The sequence below is a fragment of the Narcine bancroftii genome, chromosome 2, assembly GCF_036971445.1.
Source record: "Narcine bancroftii isolate sNarBan1 chromosome 2, sNarBan1.hap1, whole genome shotgun sequence".
Taxonomy (NCBI): domain Eukaryota; kingdom Metazoa; phylum Chordata; class Chondrichthyes; order Torpediniformes; family Narcinidae; genus Narcine; species Narcine bancroftii.
In genome coordinates this window covers 220,046,461-220,064,627 of record NC_091470.1, presented here as the reverse complement: position 1 = coordinate 220,064,627, position 18,167 = coordinate 220,046,461, and the positions used below count along the sequence as shown (strand labels likewise).

The 18,167-nt window shown below is 39.5% G+C and overlaps 1 protein-coding gene across 1 annotated transcript in view; it reads right to left on the bottom strand.

Annotated features, from left to right (window-relative positions):
* Window positions 1-18,167, bottom strand: part of fbxo15 (F-box protein 15) — a 36,671-nt gene that overhangs the window by 12,498 nt on the left and 6,006 nt on the right. Inside the window, exons 3-7 of the mRNA XM_069920374.1 lie at window positions 17,965-18,069; window positions 13,954-14,196; window positions 11,033-11,239; window positions 3,116-3,245; window positions 200-282 (exon numbers count right to left, since the gene is read on the bottom strand). Of these exons, the coding sequence (XP_069776475.1) occupies window positions 200-282; window positions 3,116-3,245; window positions 11,033-11,239; window positions 13,954-14,196; window positions 17,965-18,069 (768 nt within the window). The remainder of the gene's footprint in view (window positions 1-199; window positions 283-3,115; window positions 3,246-11,032; window positions 11,240-13,953; window positions 14,197-17,964; window positions 18,070-18,167) is intronic.

Genomic DNA, 18,167 nt, shown 5'->3' with positions numbered 1-18,167 from the left:
TTTAGACAAAGGGTGGAAGAGTTTATTCAAACCTTTTGCTGAAACGTTTAGCCTTAAGCTAAACAAAGCTACTGTGAAATATATAGTTATGAAGAGATATGATTTTCTATACATAGAATGCATCTTAAATTATATTTGAGTTATTAATTGCTTAACTATTTGTTATAATCTATTGCTTGAAACATGCAAATCTCCTTACCAGGTAACTGATCCCAACGTGCTCTTCTCTATGAGTTGATGGAAATGTAGATTTGCAACAATAAAAGCCAATTCCCCATCTTCCTAGAACAGTTTACAAAAAAGCATGTGATCATGAGTGTATTATTCAATATCCAAGATGTCATTATTTGCAGGGAAGATCATTGATACTCATATTGTTATATGGTGATGGACGCACATCCTTCTCACTTTTGCCTAGTGTATATTCCGCGGACCAAGCTTGAAGCTCATTATGGCACACTATTAAACATCTTTTTGGATGTCGATATATCCCATGCAAATCCTCCGATTTAAAAAAAACTACTAGGTGGATTAGATATGATCCATACTGGCTTGCTCAAATCCACTTGCGTCCGTCCAAATGACTGCTACAGTCCCCGACTGTCGTCGTCCTCAAGAACTTCCCCAATTACAGATGTAAAGCTAACTAGTTGGCAGTTTATGGCTTTGTTCCAACATCACTTTCTGAAGAAAATTGCAAAAAGCTGATCCACAGGGTCCTACCGCCCAGCCCTAATGCAGACAGCGCTGAACAATTTTAAAATGGCACCGGGGAGCAGTGGATGACGCAGGGCATGAGAAACAGGGAGAACACACCCACCTGCTCCCCCAATTGAGGCATACGAGACGACACTAGAGAACTGTGACCATGGCAGCAGATTGGTGAGAGGACTCAGTGGCTGAAGGATCCACACAGCCTGCGGGCGGCTTGAGGCTGGCTCAAGGCGCCCAGGTATCAGAACTGTGATTCGAGAGGGTACTTGGGGGCAAGAAGGGCTCCTGAAGAGCTTCCTGAGTGTATCGGAGGTTTGGATCTGGAGCTCGGGTTTGAACTGGAATCTGTGCAGCTACAGAAGCTCTGGAGGTGAATCCACGGACTCAAAAGTCTCTAAAGGTCTCTTGCTTCACTTTATCTTATTGTTGGGGCGCTGGGAATGCTCATGGTGACTCTTTATTTGCCTTATGGCAGACAAAAGTTGCAGCATATCATGTATATTACATTTTTAATGTATAAGTCTGTGACAATAAAAGGGACCTTTGAACATTTGTTATGTTCCATCTTTAGAATCCATCCCTGAACTTGGGTCAGCAAGGGATGAAGTTGCAGAGTTTATGACCAAGACCGGGACAAGATTGATTCATCTATTTTAACTGCTCTTGTAACCCTCCATATTTAACCAATTGAAAAATCACCCCTTTGTGGTCAATCCAACAGCGTTATCTTCCCCATTGAAAAGAAAGACCAAGATGGCTGGTCAATCATGCTTCCTGAGACTCTCCTCTTCTAATAGCAAGGTTTTGTTGTTTAACTACAGGCCATTCCAGCCCACAAGCTTGTGCCATCCAAATATCCAATCAACTTACAACCCCTTTTTTGAAGGGTGGGAAGAAACTGGAATACCTGAAGGAAACCCATGCAGACACAGGGAGAATGTACAAACTCCTTACAGAGAGTGCTGGATTCGAACCGTGGGTCGCTGGTGCTGTAATAGCATTGCACTAACCACTATGCAGCTGGTGCCACCCCAATTTCCTTTTAGAAAATTAATTTTCCGTTCATTTAAAATAACCACCATCTTCATGTACAGCTCCACTCAATCTTCAGCAGAATTTAATTTCGGACATCTTATTGATGCAGTATAAAAATAGAAACATAGTGCCTCAAAAAAGAGGGGGGACTTAAGTAGATTGCTGAATCCACAACATGAAACTATCACTGAGAAATCAGTATATCCCTAATGCATTGCATTACCATTGTGGATTATTCCTTTTCTTGAATCCATGTGCCACCCTGGCCTTTTGAGAGGTGAGTCAGCACCTGTGAAGAAGGTGGGAACTGGAAGGGAGAGGAGGTACACAGGTGTGGGCAGGACTATGGGCTGCAATGGTAAAGGGTGTCCAAAAATGGAGCAGGCTGACTGCAGTGCTGTATTGGAAGATTTAAACTGTGTCTTTTGCAGTCTTTGATGCTGTAAGGCTGAGAACCTGTTTGAAATCAGCAGACATAATCTAAATTCCACCATGGGGCCCAGGATGCAGTTGAATAGGAAGACCTTATCTAATTTACACTTATGAGGCCCAGAGCAGTTTACATTTGTTGGTTGCAGACTGTCAGGAGACCTTGAAGATAATTAAACCATTTGTTCAAAGAGATAGGATTTGAGGTAAACAACTTTTGGAGTGATATGAGCCATGGTCCCACTGCTTGAAGTGAGAGACTCTTCAAGAGGTGGCTACATCTCTCAGCAAGAAGAAGAACTTCAAGAGTCCAGCTAACGTCCCGGTCGAGGCGCCCCGACAACCTACTACAAGTGTGCCTCGCTTCGGCAGTTGGGACCAGTCCAAGCGTTGATAAGCATAATTGGGAAGGGCTTGCATATTGTAGTGTGAATTCAGCTTTAGATTTAGTAATAAAGACTTGTATAAACTGAACTGCTCTCGGTGTGTGTGTCTATTTTCTTTCGTTAGTTCGAACACTGACCAATCTAAAACGAACAAAGTGAGAAGTACAAGTTTACCCAAGACAAGTGCACAGTACTAAACTGCCAAAATCAGTATCGGCATTGGTCACAGATTGAAGGAGTATGTGAATTGCAGTTTGGATCTGTGAACATTAGTGATCTACTGGAATTTTTTTTTTTAAAAAGCTGGACAGCTTGCATCTTGGTTCGCCAGGGCATCAGAGGATAAGGGAAGAAGGCCCAGGCAGTGAGGGTGAGTGAAGCTCATGATTAAATTGTGGGGCAGACTCGATTGGCTGAATAGCCTATTTCTGCTCCTATGTCGTATGGTCTTGTACGGGAAAATGGCAAGTCACAATGGTAAATGTTTGGTCTAGTTTACTAGTGGGTGCAACTAGTTGTGAGAAACATCATCATTTACTACATTAACTCACTTGCCAGCATCCCAGCAACATGCCAGGATATAAGCATCTCAGCTTAACAAGTCTGTCACTGCCAATAAACATACTGGACTCTTCCAGAGTTGTTAGGTCATATTCTGCAAGTAGAGATCGTCGGCACGGTCTGAAAGAAATTTTAGAAACTTAGATTGAAATCAATCCCAAGGCTTGAAAGATTCAACTTATCTTTTTATCTTTTTTTTAATTTAGCGATTTTAAAATTAAATTTCAAGATACAGCATGGTAAAAGGCCATTCTGGCCCACGAGCCCATGCCATCCAAATATCCCAATTATGCATTTTTGAAGGGTGAGAGGAAAATGGAACACCCAGAGGAAACCCACACCGACATAGGGACAAACTACTTACAAACAGCGCCAGATTTGAACCCGGATCACTGGCACTGTGCTATCCACTACATTGACTGAGACACCATAGGCTTGTATTCTCTGGAATTTAGAAGATTGAGGGGAGATCTTATAGAAACATCTAAAATTCTTAAGGGCTTAAACAGACTAGACACAGGTAGGTTGTTTCCAATGGTGGGAAAAACCAAAACCAGGGGTCACAGTTTAAGGATAAGGGGGAAAGTTTTCTTCTCTCAGAGGGTGGTGGATCTGTGGAATTCTTTGCCACAGGAAGTAGTTGAGGCTAGTTCCTTGTCAATATTTAAGTGTAGGTTAGATTTGGCCCTTGTGGCTAAAGGGATCAGGGGGTATGGGGAGAAGGCAGGAACCGGGTACTGATCAGACACGATCATATTGAATGGCGATGTAGGCTTGAAGGGCCAAATGGCCTACTCCTGCACCTATTTTCTATGCATCTATAATTTACTTTTAGAAAGTTAAAATTTCCCTTCACTTAAATTAACAGCCACCTACATTTTCATAACTCCCTTAAAAAAGGTCAGATTCTTATTGTACTATAGGACATTGTTGCTTCAAATGAAATGGTACAAGGAGAGAAAAAAAATTAGCAGTTACATATTTACCAGACACCAGTTTTATGTGCAGTAGGAAGAAAATAATTTGCCCTTTAAGTTTCAAAGTATTGTTCAAAATAAGAAGACAGGAGGATAGTGAAATTACCGTTCTGATAACTCAAAGACCTGAATAATACAATCTGACCCAACTATAAATTCAGATGGGATAGCAACAATGCAAATTCTCATTGTGGGTTGTCCTTGGCAATTAGGAGTCCCACAAGAGTCTTGGACCTCAAATGAACAAGTCAAATTGAATCAAGTATTCCAGCCGTTTTCCAGTTGTCAACAAGGTTATCAGGAAAAGAGGCAGGATTTAGATATTTACTTCACTCTAGTTCCAGTCGCCTCATTACAGGAGGGGCGCTGAAGCTTTCGAGAAGGCACAAGAGAGGTTTACCAAGATGTTGCCTGGAGTGGAGAATGTCTTATGAGTCAGAGCTTAGGCTTTTATTTTTGCAGTGACAAAGGGCGAGAGGTATCTTAATAGGTATACAGATCCTGAGAGGAGATAAGGTGGACAGACGACAACTTTTCCCTCAGAGCGGCAATAGAAAATACTGGAGGACATCTGTTTAAGAAAGTGAAGGAAAATTTAGGAGAGATATCGGAGTCAAGTTTTTTTTTTCCTCTTCCCCACCGACCCCCCCCCCCACCATTGCAGAGAACAGTGGGTGCCTGGAATGCATTGCCAGGGGTGGTGGTGGAGGCTGGTGCACTAGGAACACACAAAAAGCGTTTCGATGGGGACATGGGTGCAAGAAAAATAGAGGGTTATGGAGATTGTTGTGGAGTGGGATAGGTCGTCACAACATGGTGGGCTGAGGAGCCTGTTTTGAGCTGTAATGTTCTACATCCTATGTTTAACTTAGAATCTAAGACTGGTAAGGCCGTCACTGGTGCTTCCTTTGGTTCATTATGATTTAGAAACCAGAGTTAATAGGTGGTGTCATCTCTAAAACGCTCTGAGTGATAATTGTGAGGGAGGAGGGCAGCAGCAGTTCAAGGAGGGTGCAGCAAATTAGCAAGAATTTAAAACAGAATCCGCGCTCACAAAGCCCTAGCTAGCCAGTGATTTTGTTTGCTCGATCTCTCAAATGCCACGTTTTAGGAAGCACTGGATTACCTAGAATGCAGAAACCTGCAAATAGCAGTTAAATTAAATCACCAAAATAATTGTTTTCAGAGGAGTCACGTGATGGAGTAGTGGCCGGACGGTGAACTCCAGCCCTCTCCAGAAAAGTCGGGAAAAACAAGAGAAAATACAAAGGCACAGAAATACAAGTTAAAGAAAAGTGAGTATAAAGGTGGAAAGAAGATGGAGACAAAAGGAGAAAAATCAAAATCAACGGAAAGAAGAGAGGAAGAGAAGACAACAGAGGAAAAAGGTGAAGGCCTTACCTATCCGAAGAGGCCCGCTGTGGAGAGAAGACCCCACTACCTCAGGTCGGTAGAGAAAGAACTACAACAATGGCTCACAGAGCCGAATAAAAGTGCGCAACCGCGCATGCGCGATGCGCATGCAAAAAAACACACCGACGGGAGGGGGGACCAGCTGGGGAGTTGATCTCCACAGCCGGCAACGACAGCTGCAGAACACCTGCAGCAAGAAGAGACCACAGAAGACAATGGAAACAAGAAAGAAGAGGAGGAAAGGGCAGCAAAGAAACAACAGATGGCCAACCTAGAGGAAGAAGAAGAGGAAGAATACAGTGAAATAGATAAAGGGAAAGGCAAGGTAAAGGATATACTTGCTCTTGTTAGAGGATACATGGAGTCATTTAAAGAATGGCAAACACAGGAATTCAATGATTTAAGAAGAAGAATAAACAACACAGAAAAGAAAATAAATAAAATGGATATGACCTTAACAGAAATGGGGAAAAAAATGGACAAGATGGAAGAATGGGCAATAGCAGCAGAAATGGAGGTAGAAGACTTAAAAAAGAAATTGGAGGAATCTAATAAAAAAACTAAAGAGACACAAGAATTACTAGCCCAAAAAATAGATATAATGGAAAATTATAACAGAAGAAATAACATAAAGATAGTGGGCCTTAAGGAAGATGAAGAAGGCAAGAATATGAGGGAGTTTATAAAAGAGTGGATCCCTAAGACCCTAGGATGTCCAGAACTACAGCAAGAAATGGAAATAGAAAGGGCACATAGAGTATTGGCCTCTAAACCACAACCACAACAAAAACCAAGATCTATTGTAGTAAAATTCCTAAGATACACTACAAGAGAAAAGGTACTGGAGAAGACAATGGAAAAAGTAAGAGAGGGCAACAAACCACTGGAGTATAAAGGGCAAAAAATCTTCATTTATCCAGATATAAGTTTTGAACTCCTAAAGAAGAGAAAAGAGTTCAATACAGCAAAGGCGATTTTATGGAAGAAAGGGTATAAATTTATACTAAAGCATCCAGCGGTATTGAAAATATTTATTCCAGGACAACAAAACAGACTATTCTCGGATCCAGAAGAAGCACGAAAATTTGCAGAACAATAACAAAAATAGACTGAGGGATGAAGACGGGTAATGAGAGTTAAAATGATCACGATTGATATGTATGCGGGTAATAGGACTAATAGGAGGGGATTTCAATCTGAATTTGGATCCAAATATGGATAAAACGGGGAAAAAAATTAACAGGAAGAACAAAGTAACCAAATTTATAATTAAATCAATGCAAGAAATGAAACTTGTGGACATATGGAGGAAACAAAACCCAAAAGAAAAGGAATACTCATACTACTCGACTAGACATAAAACATACTCAAGGATAGACCTATTCCTGTTATCAGCCCACATTCAAGGGAGAGTTAGGAAAACGGAATATAAAGCTAGACTATTATCGGACCACTCACCCCTGTTATTGGCAATAGAGCTAGAGGACATCCCTCCAAGAATGTATAGATGGAGATTAAACCCCATGCTACTTAAAAGACAGGATTTTAGAGAATTTATTGAAAAACAATTAAAAATGTACTTTGAAGTAAATACGGAATCAGTGGAAGATAAGTTTATACTATGGGACGCAATGAAAGCATTCATTAGAGGGCAAATAATAAGTTATGCAACCAAGATGAAGAAGGACTATAATCAGGAAACAGAGCAGTTGGAAAGGGAAATAATAAACATAGAAAAAAAATTAGCAATAAAGGAAGATACAACCAAAAGAAGAGAATGGCGGATAAAAAAATAAAATATGAAACATTACAAACATATAAGGTGGAGAAGAATATAATGAAGACAAAACAGAAATATTATGAACTAGGTGAAAAAACACACAAAATCTTAGCATGGCAGCTTAAGACAGAGCAAACTAAGAAAATGGTATTGGCAACAAGGAAAAAAGACAAACAAATTACATATAATCCAAAAGAAATTAAGGAAAACTTCAGAGAATTCTATGAACAATTGTACCGAACCGAAAACGAAGGGAAAGAAGGGAAAATAGATGAATTTTTGACTAAAATTGAACTACCAAAACTACAAATAGAGGAACAAAATAAATTAACAGAACCATTTGGAACAGTAGAAATACAAGAGATAATAAAAAAATTACCAAATAATAAGACACCAGGAGAGGATGGACTCCCAATAGAATTCTACAAAACATTTAAAGACCTAATAATACCGCCCCTCCTGGATGTAATCAACCAGATTGATGAGACACAAAACTTACCAGATTCATGTAAAACAGCAATAATTACAGTGATACTAAAACAAGGGAAAGATCCACTCTCACCAGCGTCATATAGACCAATATCTCTGCTAAACACAGATTATAAGATAATAGCTAAACTATTAGCGAACAGATTAGCAGAACAGGTACCGAAAATGGTAAATTTAGACCAAACTGGATTTATCAAAAAAAGACGCACAACAGACAATATTTGTAAATTTATTAACTTAATTCATGCAGTAGAAGGAAATAAAGCACCGGCAGTAGCAGTTGCTTTAGACGCAGAGAAGGCCTTCGACAGAGTAGAATGGAATTACTTGTTCAAAGTATTGCAAAAATTCAGTTTACCGGAGAAGTATATTAATTGGATTAAAGCATTATATAAGGGACCGTTAGCGAAAGTGACAGTAAATGGACATGTATCAAAGCAATTTAACTTAAGCAGGTCAACGCGGCAGGGATGCCCACTATCACCATTATTGTTTGCGCTAGCTATAGAACCACTAGCAGAATCGATAAGAAGAGATAATAATATAAAAGGAATAAAAATAAAAGACAGGGAATATAAAATCAGTCTGTTTGCGGATGATGTGATAGTGTACTTAACAGAACCAGAACTATCAATAAAAGAACTATATAAGAAATTGAAGGAATATGGAGAAGTGTCGGGATACAAGATAAACGTAAATAAAAGTGAAGCAATGCCTATGAATAACGCGGATTTCTCAAAATTTAAGGAGGAATCCCCATTCAGATGGCAAACGCAGGCAATAAGATACCTAGGTGTGCAAATAAACAAAAATCTAGGCCAATTATATAAACTCAATTACAATCCACTAATGAAAAAATTACAGGACGATTTAGAGCATTGGAAAGAGCTACCACTAACACTGATAGGAAGGATAAACTGTATTAAAATGAACATTTTTCCAAGGATACTATACTTATTTCAGGCATTGCCAATACAACTGACAGAAAAATTCTTCAAAGAGTTAAAGAAAATAATAAGGAGATTTTTATGGAGAGGGGGGAAACCGAGGATAGCACTAGATAAATTAACAGAATGGTATAAACAAGGAGGCTTACAATTGCCAAACTTCAAAAATTATTATAGAGCCGCACAATTAAGGTACCTATCAGACTTTTATCAAACAAGGGAAAAACCAGACTGGACGAGACTAGAATTAGATAAAATAGGGGAAAAGATACCTGAACACATATTATATAAATGGGACGAAAAATTGGTACAACATAGAACTTCTCCAGTATTACACCATCTCCTCAATATATGGAAGAAGATTCATGTAGAAAGAAATAAAATAAATTACCAAATACCAAAACTAATATTGACGCAAAATAAGCTACTCCCTTTTACAATAGACAACCTTGCCTTTAGAAAATGGGAAAAAGGGATTAAAAGAATAGAAAATTGTTTTTCAGGAAGTAGATTCTTATCCTTTGAACAAATGAGAGATAAGTACAATATAACTGGAGATACAGCGCTGGCATATTACCAACTGAGATCCTACTTGAAAGATAAATTAGGAAGCAACTTGAGTTTACCAGAGGGAAGTAACCTTGAATATGTGATTACAGATACAATGTTAATCAAAAGATTTATAAAAAATATGTATATTAAACTGCAAGAAAAGGAGAATGAGGAAACAAATGGTAAAACTAAACAAAAATGGGAACAAGATTTAAATATAAAGATAAAAAAGGAAACATGGGAGAAGTTATGCTCTGGAACGATGAGAAATACAATAAATACGAGGCTGCGTATGATACAATATAATTGGTTACACAGACTATACATTACACCGCAAAAGTTAAATAAATGGGACCCAACAGTATCTGATAGATGTTTTCGATGTAAAAAAGAAAGGGGAACAACAATTCATGCAATCTGGACATGTGAGAGAGTAGAAAAATTTTGGGATGATCTCAATCAGATATTAAATAAAATAACAGAAAACAATATACCAAAGAATCCAGAGATCTTTCTCCTAAGTAACATAAAAAATAAAGAATTTGGAATTGACTTGGAAGATGCACAAAAAAGATTTGTCAAGATAGCCCTAGCCGTAGCAAAAAAATGTATTATGTCAACCTGGAAATTGGAAGATAATTTGAAAATACAACAATGGTATATAGAAATGAATAAATGTATTCCATTAGAAAAAATAACATATAGTTTAAGAAATAATATTGAAATATTCGAACAAGTATGGGAGCCTTACATTAAATATAATAGCGAAAACCTACCAGGAACAAACATTACCTAAGTTGATGGAAGGAGAAGAAAAGAAAAGAATGGACTCAGTAGAATTTCTGGTGTATTTTTGTTGAATGACAACATTGTCTAACTGAATTAATGCAACCTAGATTGTATACCTAAAATGGATGAGGGGGGGGGGGGGGTGGGGGGGTGGCTTGGGAGGAGGGAGGGGGGAGGGAGAAAAAGTCACTGTAAATGTATGGAAAAGAAAAAGTGTATATCATGGCTATTGTGATTTATGGTGTGAAAAATAAAAAATTTATAAAAAAAAAAAAAAAATTGTTTTCAGATGTTTCAGGCTTCACTTTAGAACCATAGAACATTACAGCAGAGAAGAAAGGCCTTTTGGCCTTTCTAGACTGTGCCAAACCATTTCTGGAGGCACATGGTTAAACATGAAAATGTGCCCTCAATTTGCAACCATGGCACGCCACACACATTCCACAAGTAGTCCACTCAACTGCCCTCACAAATGTGTACAGGTAGATCCAATTTCTTGCGAACTATCCCCAACGCTGTTGTGCTGCATCAGTTCGACATCCACATCGAATAAGAAGCTTGGGGGACAAAGGAGACACACTTAACCTCTGGAACATGACATCCTTGTGTCCTTGTACCTCTAATCTACTCCAATGAGCTGTTGAACTGACCAAGCAATGGTTAACAAGTCTGGGGATTCATTGTTGCATGGTCCACTGGGCTAAAAAAAAGGTGGGGGAGATTCAGTATGAAGGGGACATGTCTGACCTACCAAATGATTTGGGGGGAAAAATAGATTATGAACTTGGACATTGTTTGACCAAAGTCTCAGAGCAGTTACATAATCTTGCAAAATGCAAAAAATTGACCTCTACAATCGCTAAATGAACTCAAGGTCAACATGACTTTTTTTAAAGTAGGAAAATTAATTAGCCTAAACATGTAATCTAACCTCTAACATCTCTTCTCTCCTTAACTTACCCATGCAGTGTGCAAGTTTTACTTTGAGGAAATAATGGTGTGACTCCATACACACAGAGTTCCTTGAGGTGAGACAGAGATGGCCATGCTGCACTGTTCCAACACAAGGTAGCAGATGTGTCACTGAAGCAAGCATTATTCTGCTCCTTGACATGTTCTTTCCCAGATCTTTCTCGAAGAACAACTATCCAGGTAATTCCAAGAGCTCTGCAAATACAGTTTTTTTTTCAAGGGAGTGCATTGTAACATTACACTTTTCAACTTCAATATCAACTGCTCCGCAGCTCAAATGCATCTTCATGCAAATTAACAAAACGTTAAATTTTTTTTAGTGACAAATATTTCCCAGTACTCGACTTCATCAACATTAAATTATGTGAAAATGGTCGCAAATGTAATTGGCTGCTTCTCAAAATGCTGTCAAATCGATTGTTGTCCTAAACAGTGATTGATAATGAGTGTTGCAGAACAGAGACACACAAGGATAAATGGACATGGTTTCAGGAAAGCAGTGATACTTATGGAAGTGAAGACCTAGGACATGCATGCATGCGACAGATGGGTCAGTGAGAACAAGAGTCAGGACGTCCTTTTCCAGCTGTGCAAGATACTGGTGAGATTGCACCTGGAACATTACATGCAGTTATGGTCACCCTACTAAATTTTAAACTTCAACCTGCAGAGAGAGAAAACAAACCTGGAAGGCCAAGCTTCTTTACGGACTCATTTCTCTCTCTGCAGGTCAAAGTTTAAAATTTAGTAGGGTGACCATAACTGCATGTAATGTTCCAGGTGCAATCTCACCAGTATCTTGCACAGCTGGAAAAGGACATCCCGACTCTTGTTCTCACTGACCCATCTGTCACATGAGCCAAGTTCCCCACAACCATGAATTCATCTTGACTCAACCTAGCTTTTGCTGCTGGTTTTCATGGCATCTGAGAAGCCAAGCAGGTATGGATTTTAAAAATCAGGAGTCCTGCGATGCAATGGGAATCCATTTGAATACATTGGCACCTGCGCTCTATTGGCCTCAATTGTTTTCAGCCCAAGACATTTTTTCCCCTCCAAAGACGTGCTTCCAGCAGCTTTAGGTTTTTAAATTCAGATTTCCAGCATCTCGAGAACTCAGATTAATCTCATAAATCTCCTATGGTTGATATTCTTCCTGCTATGATCCAGTTCTATGTGACAACAATATTCGAACTATCCAACAGCTCCTGATTATGCCCGTTCAGAATAAAACATTTATAATATTCTCCGATGTATCAATGGGCCACAAATGAAAAATACACATTTTAATTGATACCCAAAAGGTCAGGTCACCATTCTAATATAAGAAATACAGAGCCTATCCATTCACAATAAAGTACAACGTTAAACACAATAATAACCAGCTATTCTGCTTTTATGATGAAGCTTAGTTAAGGATAAATATCAATCGAATACCAAAAAAAAATCCACTGACACTTCGTGAAATTAATACGATTCACATTCAGACTCCAACAGCAAAGTACTGCAGAGGTTTGGAATTCTGAAATTAAAGCAGGCATATCACTTTCTATTAAGAGTGGAGAATTAACAATTTAGTAGCCTTTCATTATCAGATGATAAAACGTATCAATGAATATTCTATCCAGTTGATGAGAAGTGTAATATTTTCCATGCAGTCATACCTTCCCTGTAACGTTGTCCCTTCCTGCTGTCCAAGAAACAAAATTCTCCCTCTAACTGAAGCAGTGGTTTATTTTCACTTCTTCCACCTCCAGCTCACAATTTAATCTACTCTATGCTGCAGAAATCCAAATGCAAACTGGGTGATCATTCTGAAGGTTTGACCTTCAACATCCTGTTACCTGTCACGTTAGTTCTTCACCCTACACCTGTTTTGAAGTCCATATCCTTCCTATATGGTTCAAACAAAGCTCTACACAGGCTCCAGTTTCAGGTCTTATGGCCTTACCAGGACCAGACTTTGAACTCAATAATTACCAACATCTGCCATTTGGGTCTCCAACAGTGTTTGTGTTTCTCTCTCCTGTTCTTTTCAGATTCTCCATATACGCTTTTACCACTCCCTTTCAACCTGCACCATGACTATTCGCACTAATCTTTTAGATTCTCCCCAGCACAGACCAGTTCTTTTGTCATCTCGGACTTTGCACACAAATTAAGTGTTTCATTTCTAACTTTTCTAGTTCCTTCCACAGATGCTGCCAGACATTGACATTTTCTGTTTTTTTTTTGTATGGACACAAATCCTCTTGCTAATGGTGTTAATTACAGATACATGTAAGTACAGGATAGCTAGAAAACAGGGCAAGAGAAAAATAAGCTGAAGTAACTTTGTGTTTGAAATGGCCAAACGCAGCAATTCTACCATTAGCAAATTCCTCTGAATAACTTTATAGCATACACCAATGAGCTCCAGGCTTGTCGTTCTGCTGTCAATCCAGGGATCTGTCTTATGTGCAGCTTGTGTGCCCTGTGACTGCTCAGGCTTCCCCCAAATACTTGGTATTCTACCTATATCCCAGACGCATGAGGGTTATCAGGTAGTTGACCCCAGTGTAGGTAAAGGGTAGATTTCCAAGGATAATTAGCAGGGGAATTGGAATCTTGTGATCCACCATAGGAGTCAATTTGATCCCATGAAGTCGACATCATGAGAAGTAACAAGTTGCTCAATGAATTGCATTTCAGATTTTCTTCCACCAAACCAGCCAAATGCCTCCCGAAAGGAAACGAAGAAATGCCCGCTACAATTATTTCTTGTTCAAACTAATTTTTGCAAAGACTATTTTGAAGTAAAAAGCATCAGAATCTACACAAGTAAATCAGCAAATGTTCAATACTTTGTAATGCAATGACCCCACTGTATCTTCTACTTGTCAGTCATATTATTGAATGTTTGTTCTTACTTTACTGCTTCTCTGAATCTTGATGGCAATCCGGTGTAACGGTTAATGGGTTTTAGCAATAGCCCCACTCCTCTTCGGCCAGAGCCTGCACATTTGCGTATGTATTCTTTCTTCCAGAATCCTGGCGGACTGTCCCATACAGAAATTCTACTGAGCTTCTCTGTGGCTAGATCTACAACCTTTGCTTTCCAACCTTTACTTTTGGAAGCAATATAGCTGTAGTACCTTCTGTGCCAAATTAAACTGGAAGAGATGTATCAAATATTTTAGGTTTTAAGAGCAGACTGATCATAAATGAGACAATGTTAACATTTTTGAAATCTGCACAGAAAATTGTCAAAAAAACTATTAAACCCAAAGCTACTTACCTGTGGTTCTCAACCTTTTTTTTTCCACTCACATACCACTTTAAGTATTCCCTATGCCATAGGTGTTCTGTAAGGGATTGCTTCAGGTGGTATGTGAGTGGGAAGAAAAAGTTTGAAAACCACTGTTTTAATCGAACCTAATTGACTCGTGATGTGCACGGTTTCCTAACTCCAAAGGAAATGGGCCAATGACAATTTTTCTCAAGCAAAATATTTCAGTAATAATTGGACATAGAGCAGTGATTCTCAACCTTGCCACTTACATACCACGTTTAAAAATCCCTTACTAATCATAGAGCACCAATGACATAGAGATTACTTAAAAGTGGTATGTGAGTGGAAGAAGGTTGAGAACCACGATGTTGCACGAATATTGTGTTGAATCCATGACTATTAAAACACAGAATAAATTATTTTAAAAGTAGCCTTAAAGATTACAAGTGAAGAATAATAGGGTAATGTAAGAAATTTAAAACTATCATCTTTTTACAATTTATGGACTTGGAATTCAATTGCAGAAAACTTGCAATGCAATTTTTTTAAATATTTTACTGAAATTGCCCCTTGTTATTCATCCATTTATTTAAAAGCTGAGAATTTTGTAACAAACCACTATTTTCGAATGACTATTATGGTGGGATACACATCACATGACAGGCAACTGTCATTTTAAACACTAGAATATTCAGTGATAGGGAATGCTAATGTTAAGCTTCATGAGTAATTTCTATCATGTTACAATGCTTAATCTTCAGAAATCAGTTCCCTTTCTGGCTTAGTATTTTATCAGTGAAGCATTTCTCTTTTTCACACAAAAAAAGGAAAAGGCCTCAAATGTGAAATATCAGAATTCTTAAATGAGGGAAAAAAATGGGAGTTACAAAAATGGGAGCATTCAACCTTTGTAGTTTTTAATACTGCAACCATCTGAGGCTTTAATCTAACATTCCAAGTGACTTTTTTCTCACGCAAATTTTGATCTTCTCTCCCCCACCCCTCACTCCCATCTCATCTACTGTCCATTCACCTTCTTCAAATCCTTTTGCCCCACCAATCTCTATCCTCGATAGAACCATAAAACATTATAGCACAGAAAACAGGCTCTTTGGCCCTGCTAGTCTGTGCTGAATAATTATTCTGCCCTGTTCCACTGACCTACACCCAGTCCATCTCCTCCATAACCCTCCACCCCCCCCCTCCCATCCATGTATCAATCCAAATGTTTCTTAAAATATTGAGCCCACAATCACCACTTAGCTGGCAGCTCATTCCACACTCCCACCTCTGTGTGGGGGAAAACAAATCCCCTCATGTTTCTCCTAAACTTCTCCCCTTTTACCCTTAACCCATGTTCTCTGGTTTGTATCTCACCTACCCTCAGTGGAAAAAGTTGACTTACATTTATTCTATTGAGAGCCATCATTATTTTGTTTGCCTCCATCAAATCTCCCCACATTCTTCTACACTCCAGGGAATAAAGTCCTACCCTGTTTAACCTTTCCCTACACCTCAGTTCCTCAAGTCACAGCAACATCCTAGTATATCTTTTCTGCACCTTTTCAATTTTATTGATATCTTTCATGTAGTTAGGTAACTCAAACAATGCTTCAAATTTGGCCTCACCAATCTTTTATACACCTTTTCCATAACATCCCAACTCATACTTTGAATTATGGAGGCCAATGTGCCAAAAAGCTTTCTTTATGACCTCTTTCAGGGAATATGTGTCTGTATTCCTAGATCCCTCTGTTCCACAGCTTACCATTTACTGTGTTCATCCTTATTTGGTTTGTCCTTCCAAAATACATCTCACACTCATCTGCATTAAATTTCATCTGCCATTTTTCCATCTGTTCCAGATCCCTCTGCAAGTTTTGAAAGCCTTCCTCGCTGTGCACTACACTTCCAATCTTTGTATCACCTGCAAACTTACTGATCTAATTTACCACATTGTCATCAGATCATTAACATTGATGACAAACACCAATGGACCCAGCACTGATCCCAGAGGTATGACACCAGTCACAGGCCTTCAGTCAGAGAGACAATCGTCCACTACCATTCTCTGGCTTCTCCCACAAAGCCAATGTTGAATCCAGTTCATTCCCTCACCATGAATACTGAGCAACTGAACCTTCCTGGCTAACCTCCCTTGACAAAAGACAACATCCATACCTTTCCTTCAACTTTCTTGGTAACCTCCTTGGAAAAACCCAGTAAGATTTGTTAAACACAACCAACCATGCACAAAGACACGTTGACTATCCCTAATCAGTCCGACTAACCGAATACTTGAATATCCAGTGTCGTAGTACATATTACAATAACGTACCTACTTCTGATGTAAGGTTCACCGACCTATAATTTCCTGCATTATTTTTGGAGCCTTTTTTTAAAGCAAAGGAACAATACGAGCTACCCTCTAATATCTCACCTGTGGCCAAGAACATTTTAAATGCATCTGCTAGGGTCCCTGCAACATCTGCACTAACCTCCCTCAAGGCCAAAGGGAGTACCTTGTCTGGCCCTGGTGATTGATCCAACTTTATTTGCTTTTAGACAGCAAGCACCTCCTTCTCTTTAATCTATTATTGCTTGTTTGTCTCACTTCCCTACACTTAGCAGTATCCTGAGAAAATACAGAAGCAAAAAACCCATTCAAGATCCAAGAGCAGTAATTCCTAACCACCCATTTCCAAGATATTTGCATTGAAAATGGTGGCACTGCCAGAGCCGCTGTAAGAGCAGCAGAGCAGACCTACAGGGAGCGAGAAATGCAGTGCTCCCCTGGGGTCCAACCGGCCAGTCAACTGCTGTCAGTTCCACACAGCCTTTGAACGGCCTGTTAAACGACCCGACGGCGGTTTTATTTAAAATCCCACGACGCTGGGGTCTGCGCCCAAGATGGCAGTGCCGACGATCAGCAGCACCCACGAGGGGTTGCAAACTCCAGAGTGGAGGATTGGTGCAGGGCCCCGGAAAACAGGGAGATCATCCCCCATCTGAGAAGCAGGAGTCGATCCACGGGAAGGTGACCACGGCGGCGTACCAGTGAGGGGTCACTGGGGCTGAAAGGCCAACACACGCCCTGGGCTGCTGACAACTCAAGGCAAGGAGGCTGTGGGCCGGCAGAGACTGCTGTCGGGAGACTCTCGCCGGGCTGCGGACTGCTGGAGACTGGCTCGAAACTGGCTGAAGGGGAAGCAGGTATCAGAATTGGGACGCGCCAAAGGGTTCCTGACCATGTCGGAGATTTGAAGCTCAGGCTAGCCAATGGTTTGGACTGGACTCCAATTAGGCTGTGGAGGTGCTGGAGCCAAATCTACAGACACACGGTGACTCCTTTATCCAAGATGCTCTTCAGGCAATTTCTGCTGATGGCAAATCTGTCTGCCTTACATCAGGCAAAAGCAATTTTATGTAATATGACACTGTTTTATTACAATGGCAGTAAATTGAATCTTGATCTTGAGATCATGAGACCAACATGCAAAAATTACAGAAATGAATAATTTAAGGCAAATCACAAAAGTGCTGTATTCTATAGTCAAGTCATTCGCACTCTTTGACAGCAATCAGCTTGCAACAGAATTGCTCCTATCAGGTTAAACAATACCTCACAACAGCAAATATGCCCACTTACTTGTCATTTGACACATTGTAGAAAGATTTGCTGACACAGCCTGCACACAACAAGGAAGAGGCATCTAGGTACGCAAATATCTGCAGTAGAACTTCACATGGCAAGCTAGAAATAATTGTCAAATTTATTATGTTGTAATTGTAAAAAAAACACAATATCTAATATTATCAGATCAGGCTTATTTACTTGATCTGAAAACATAG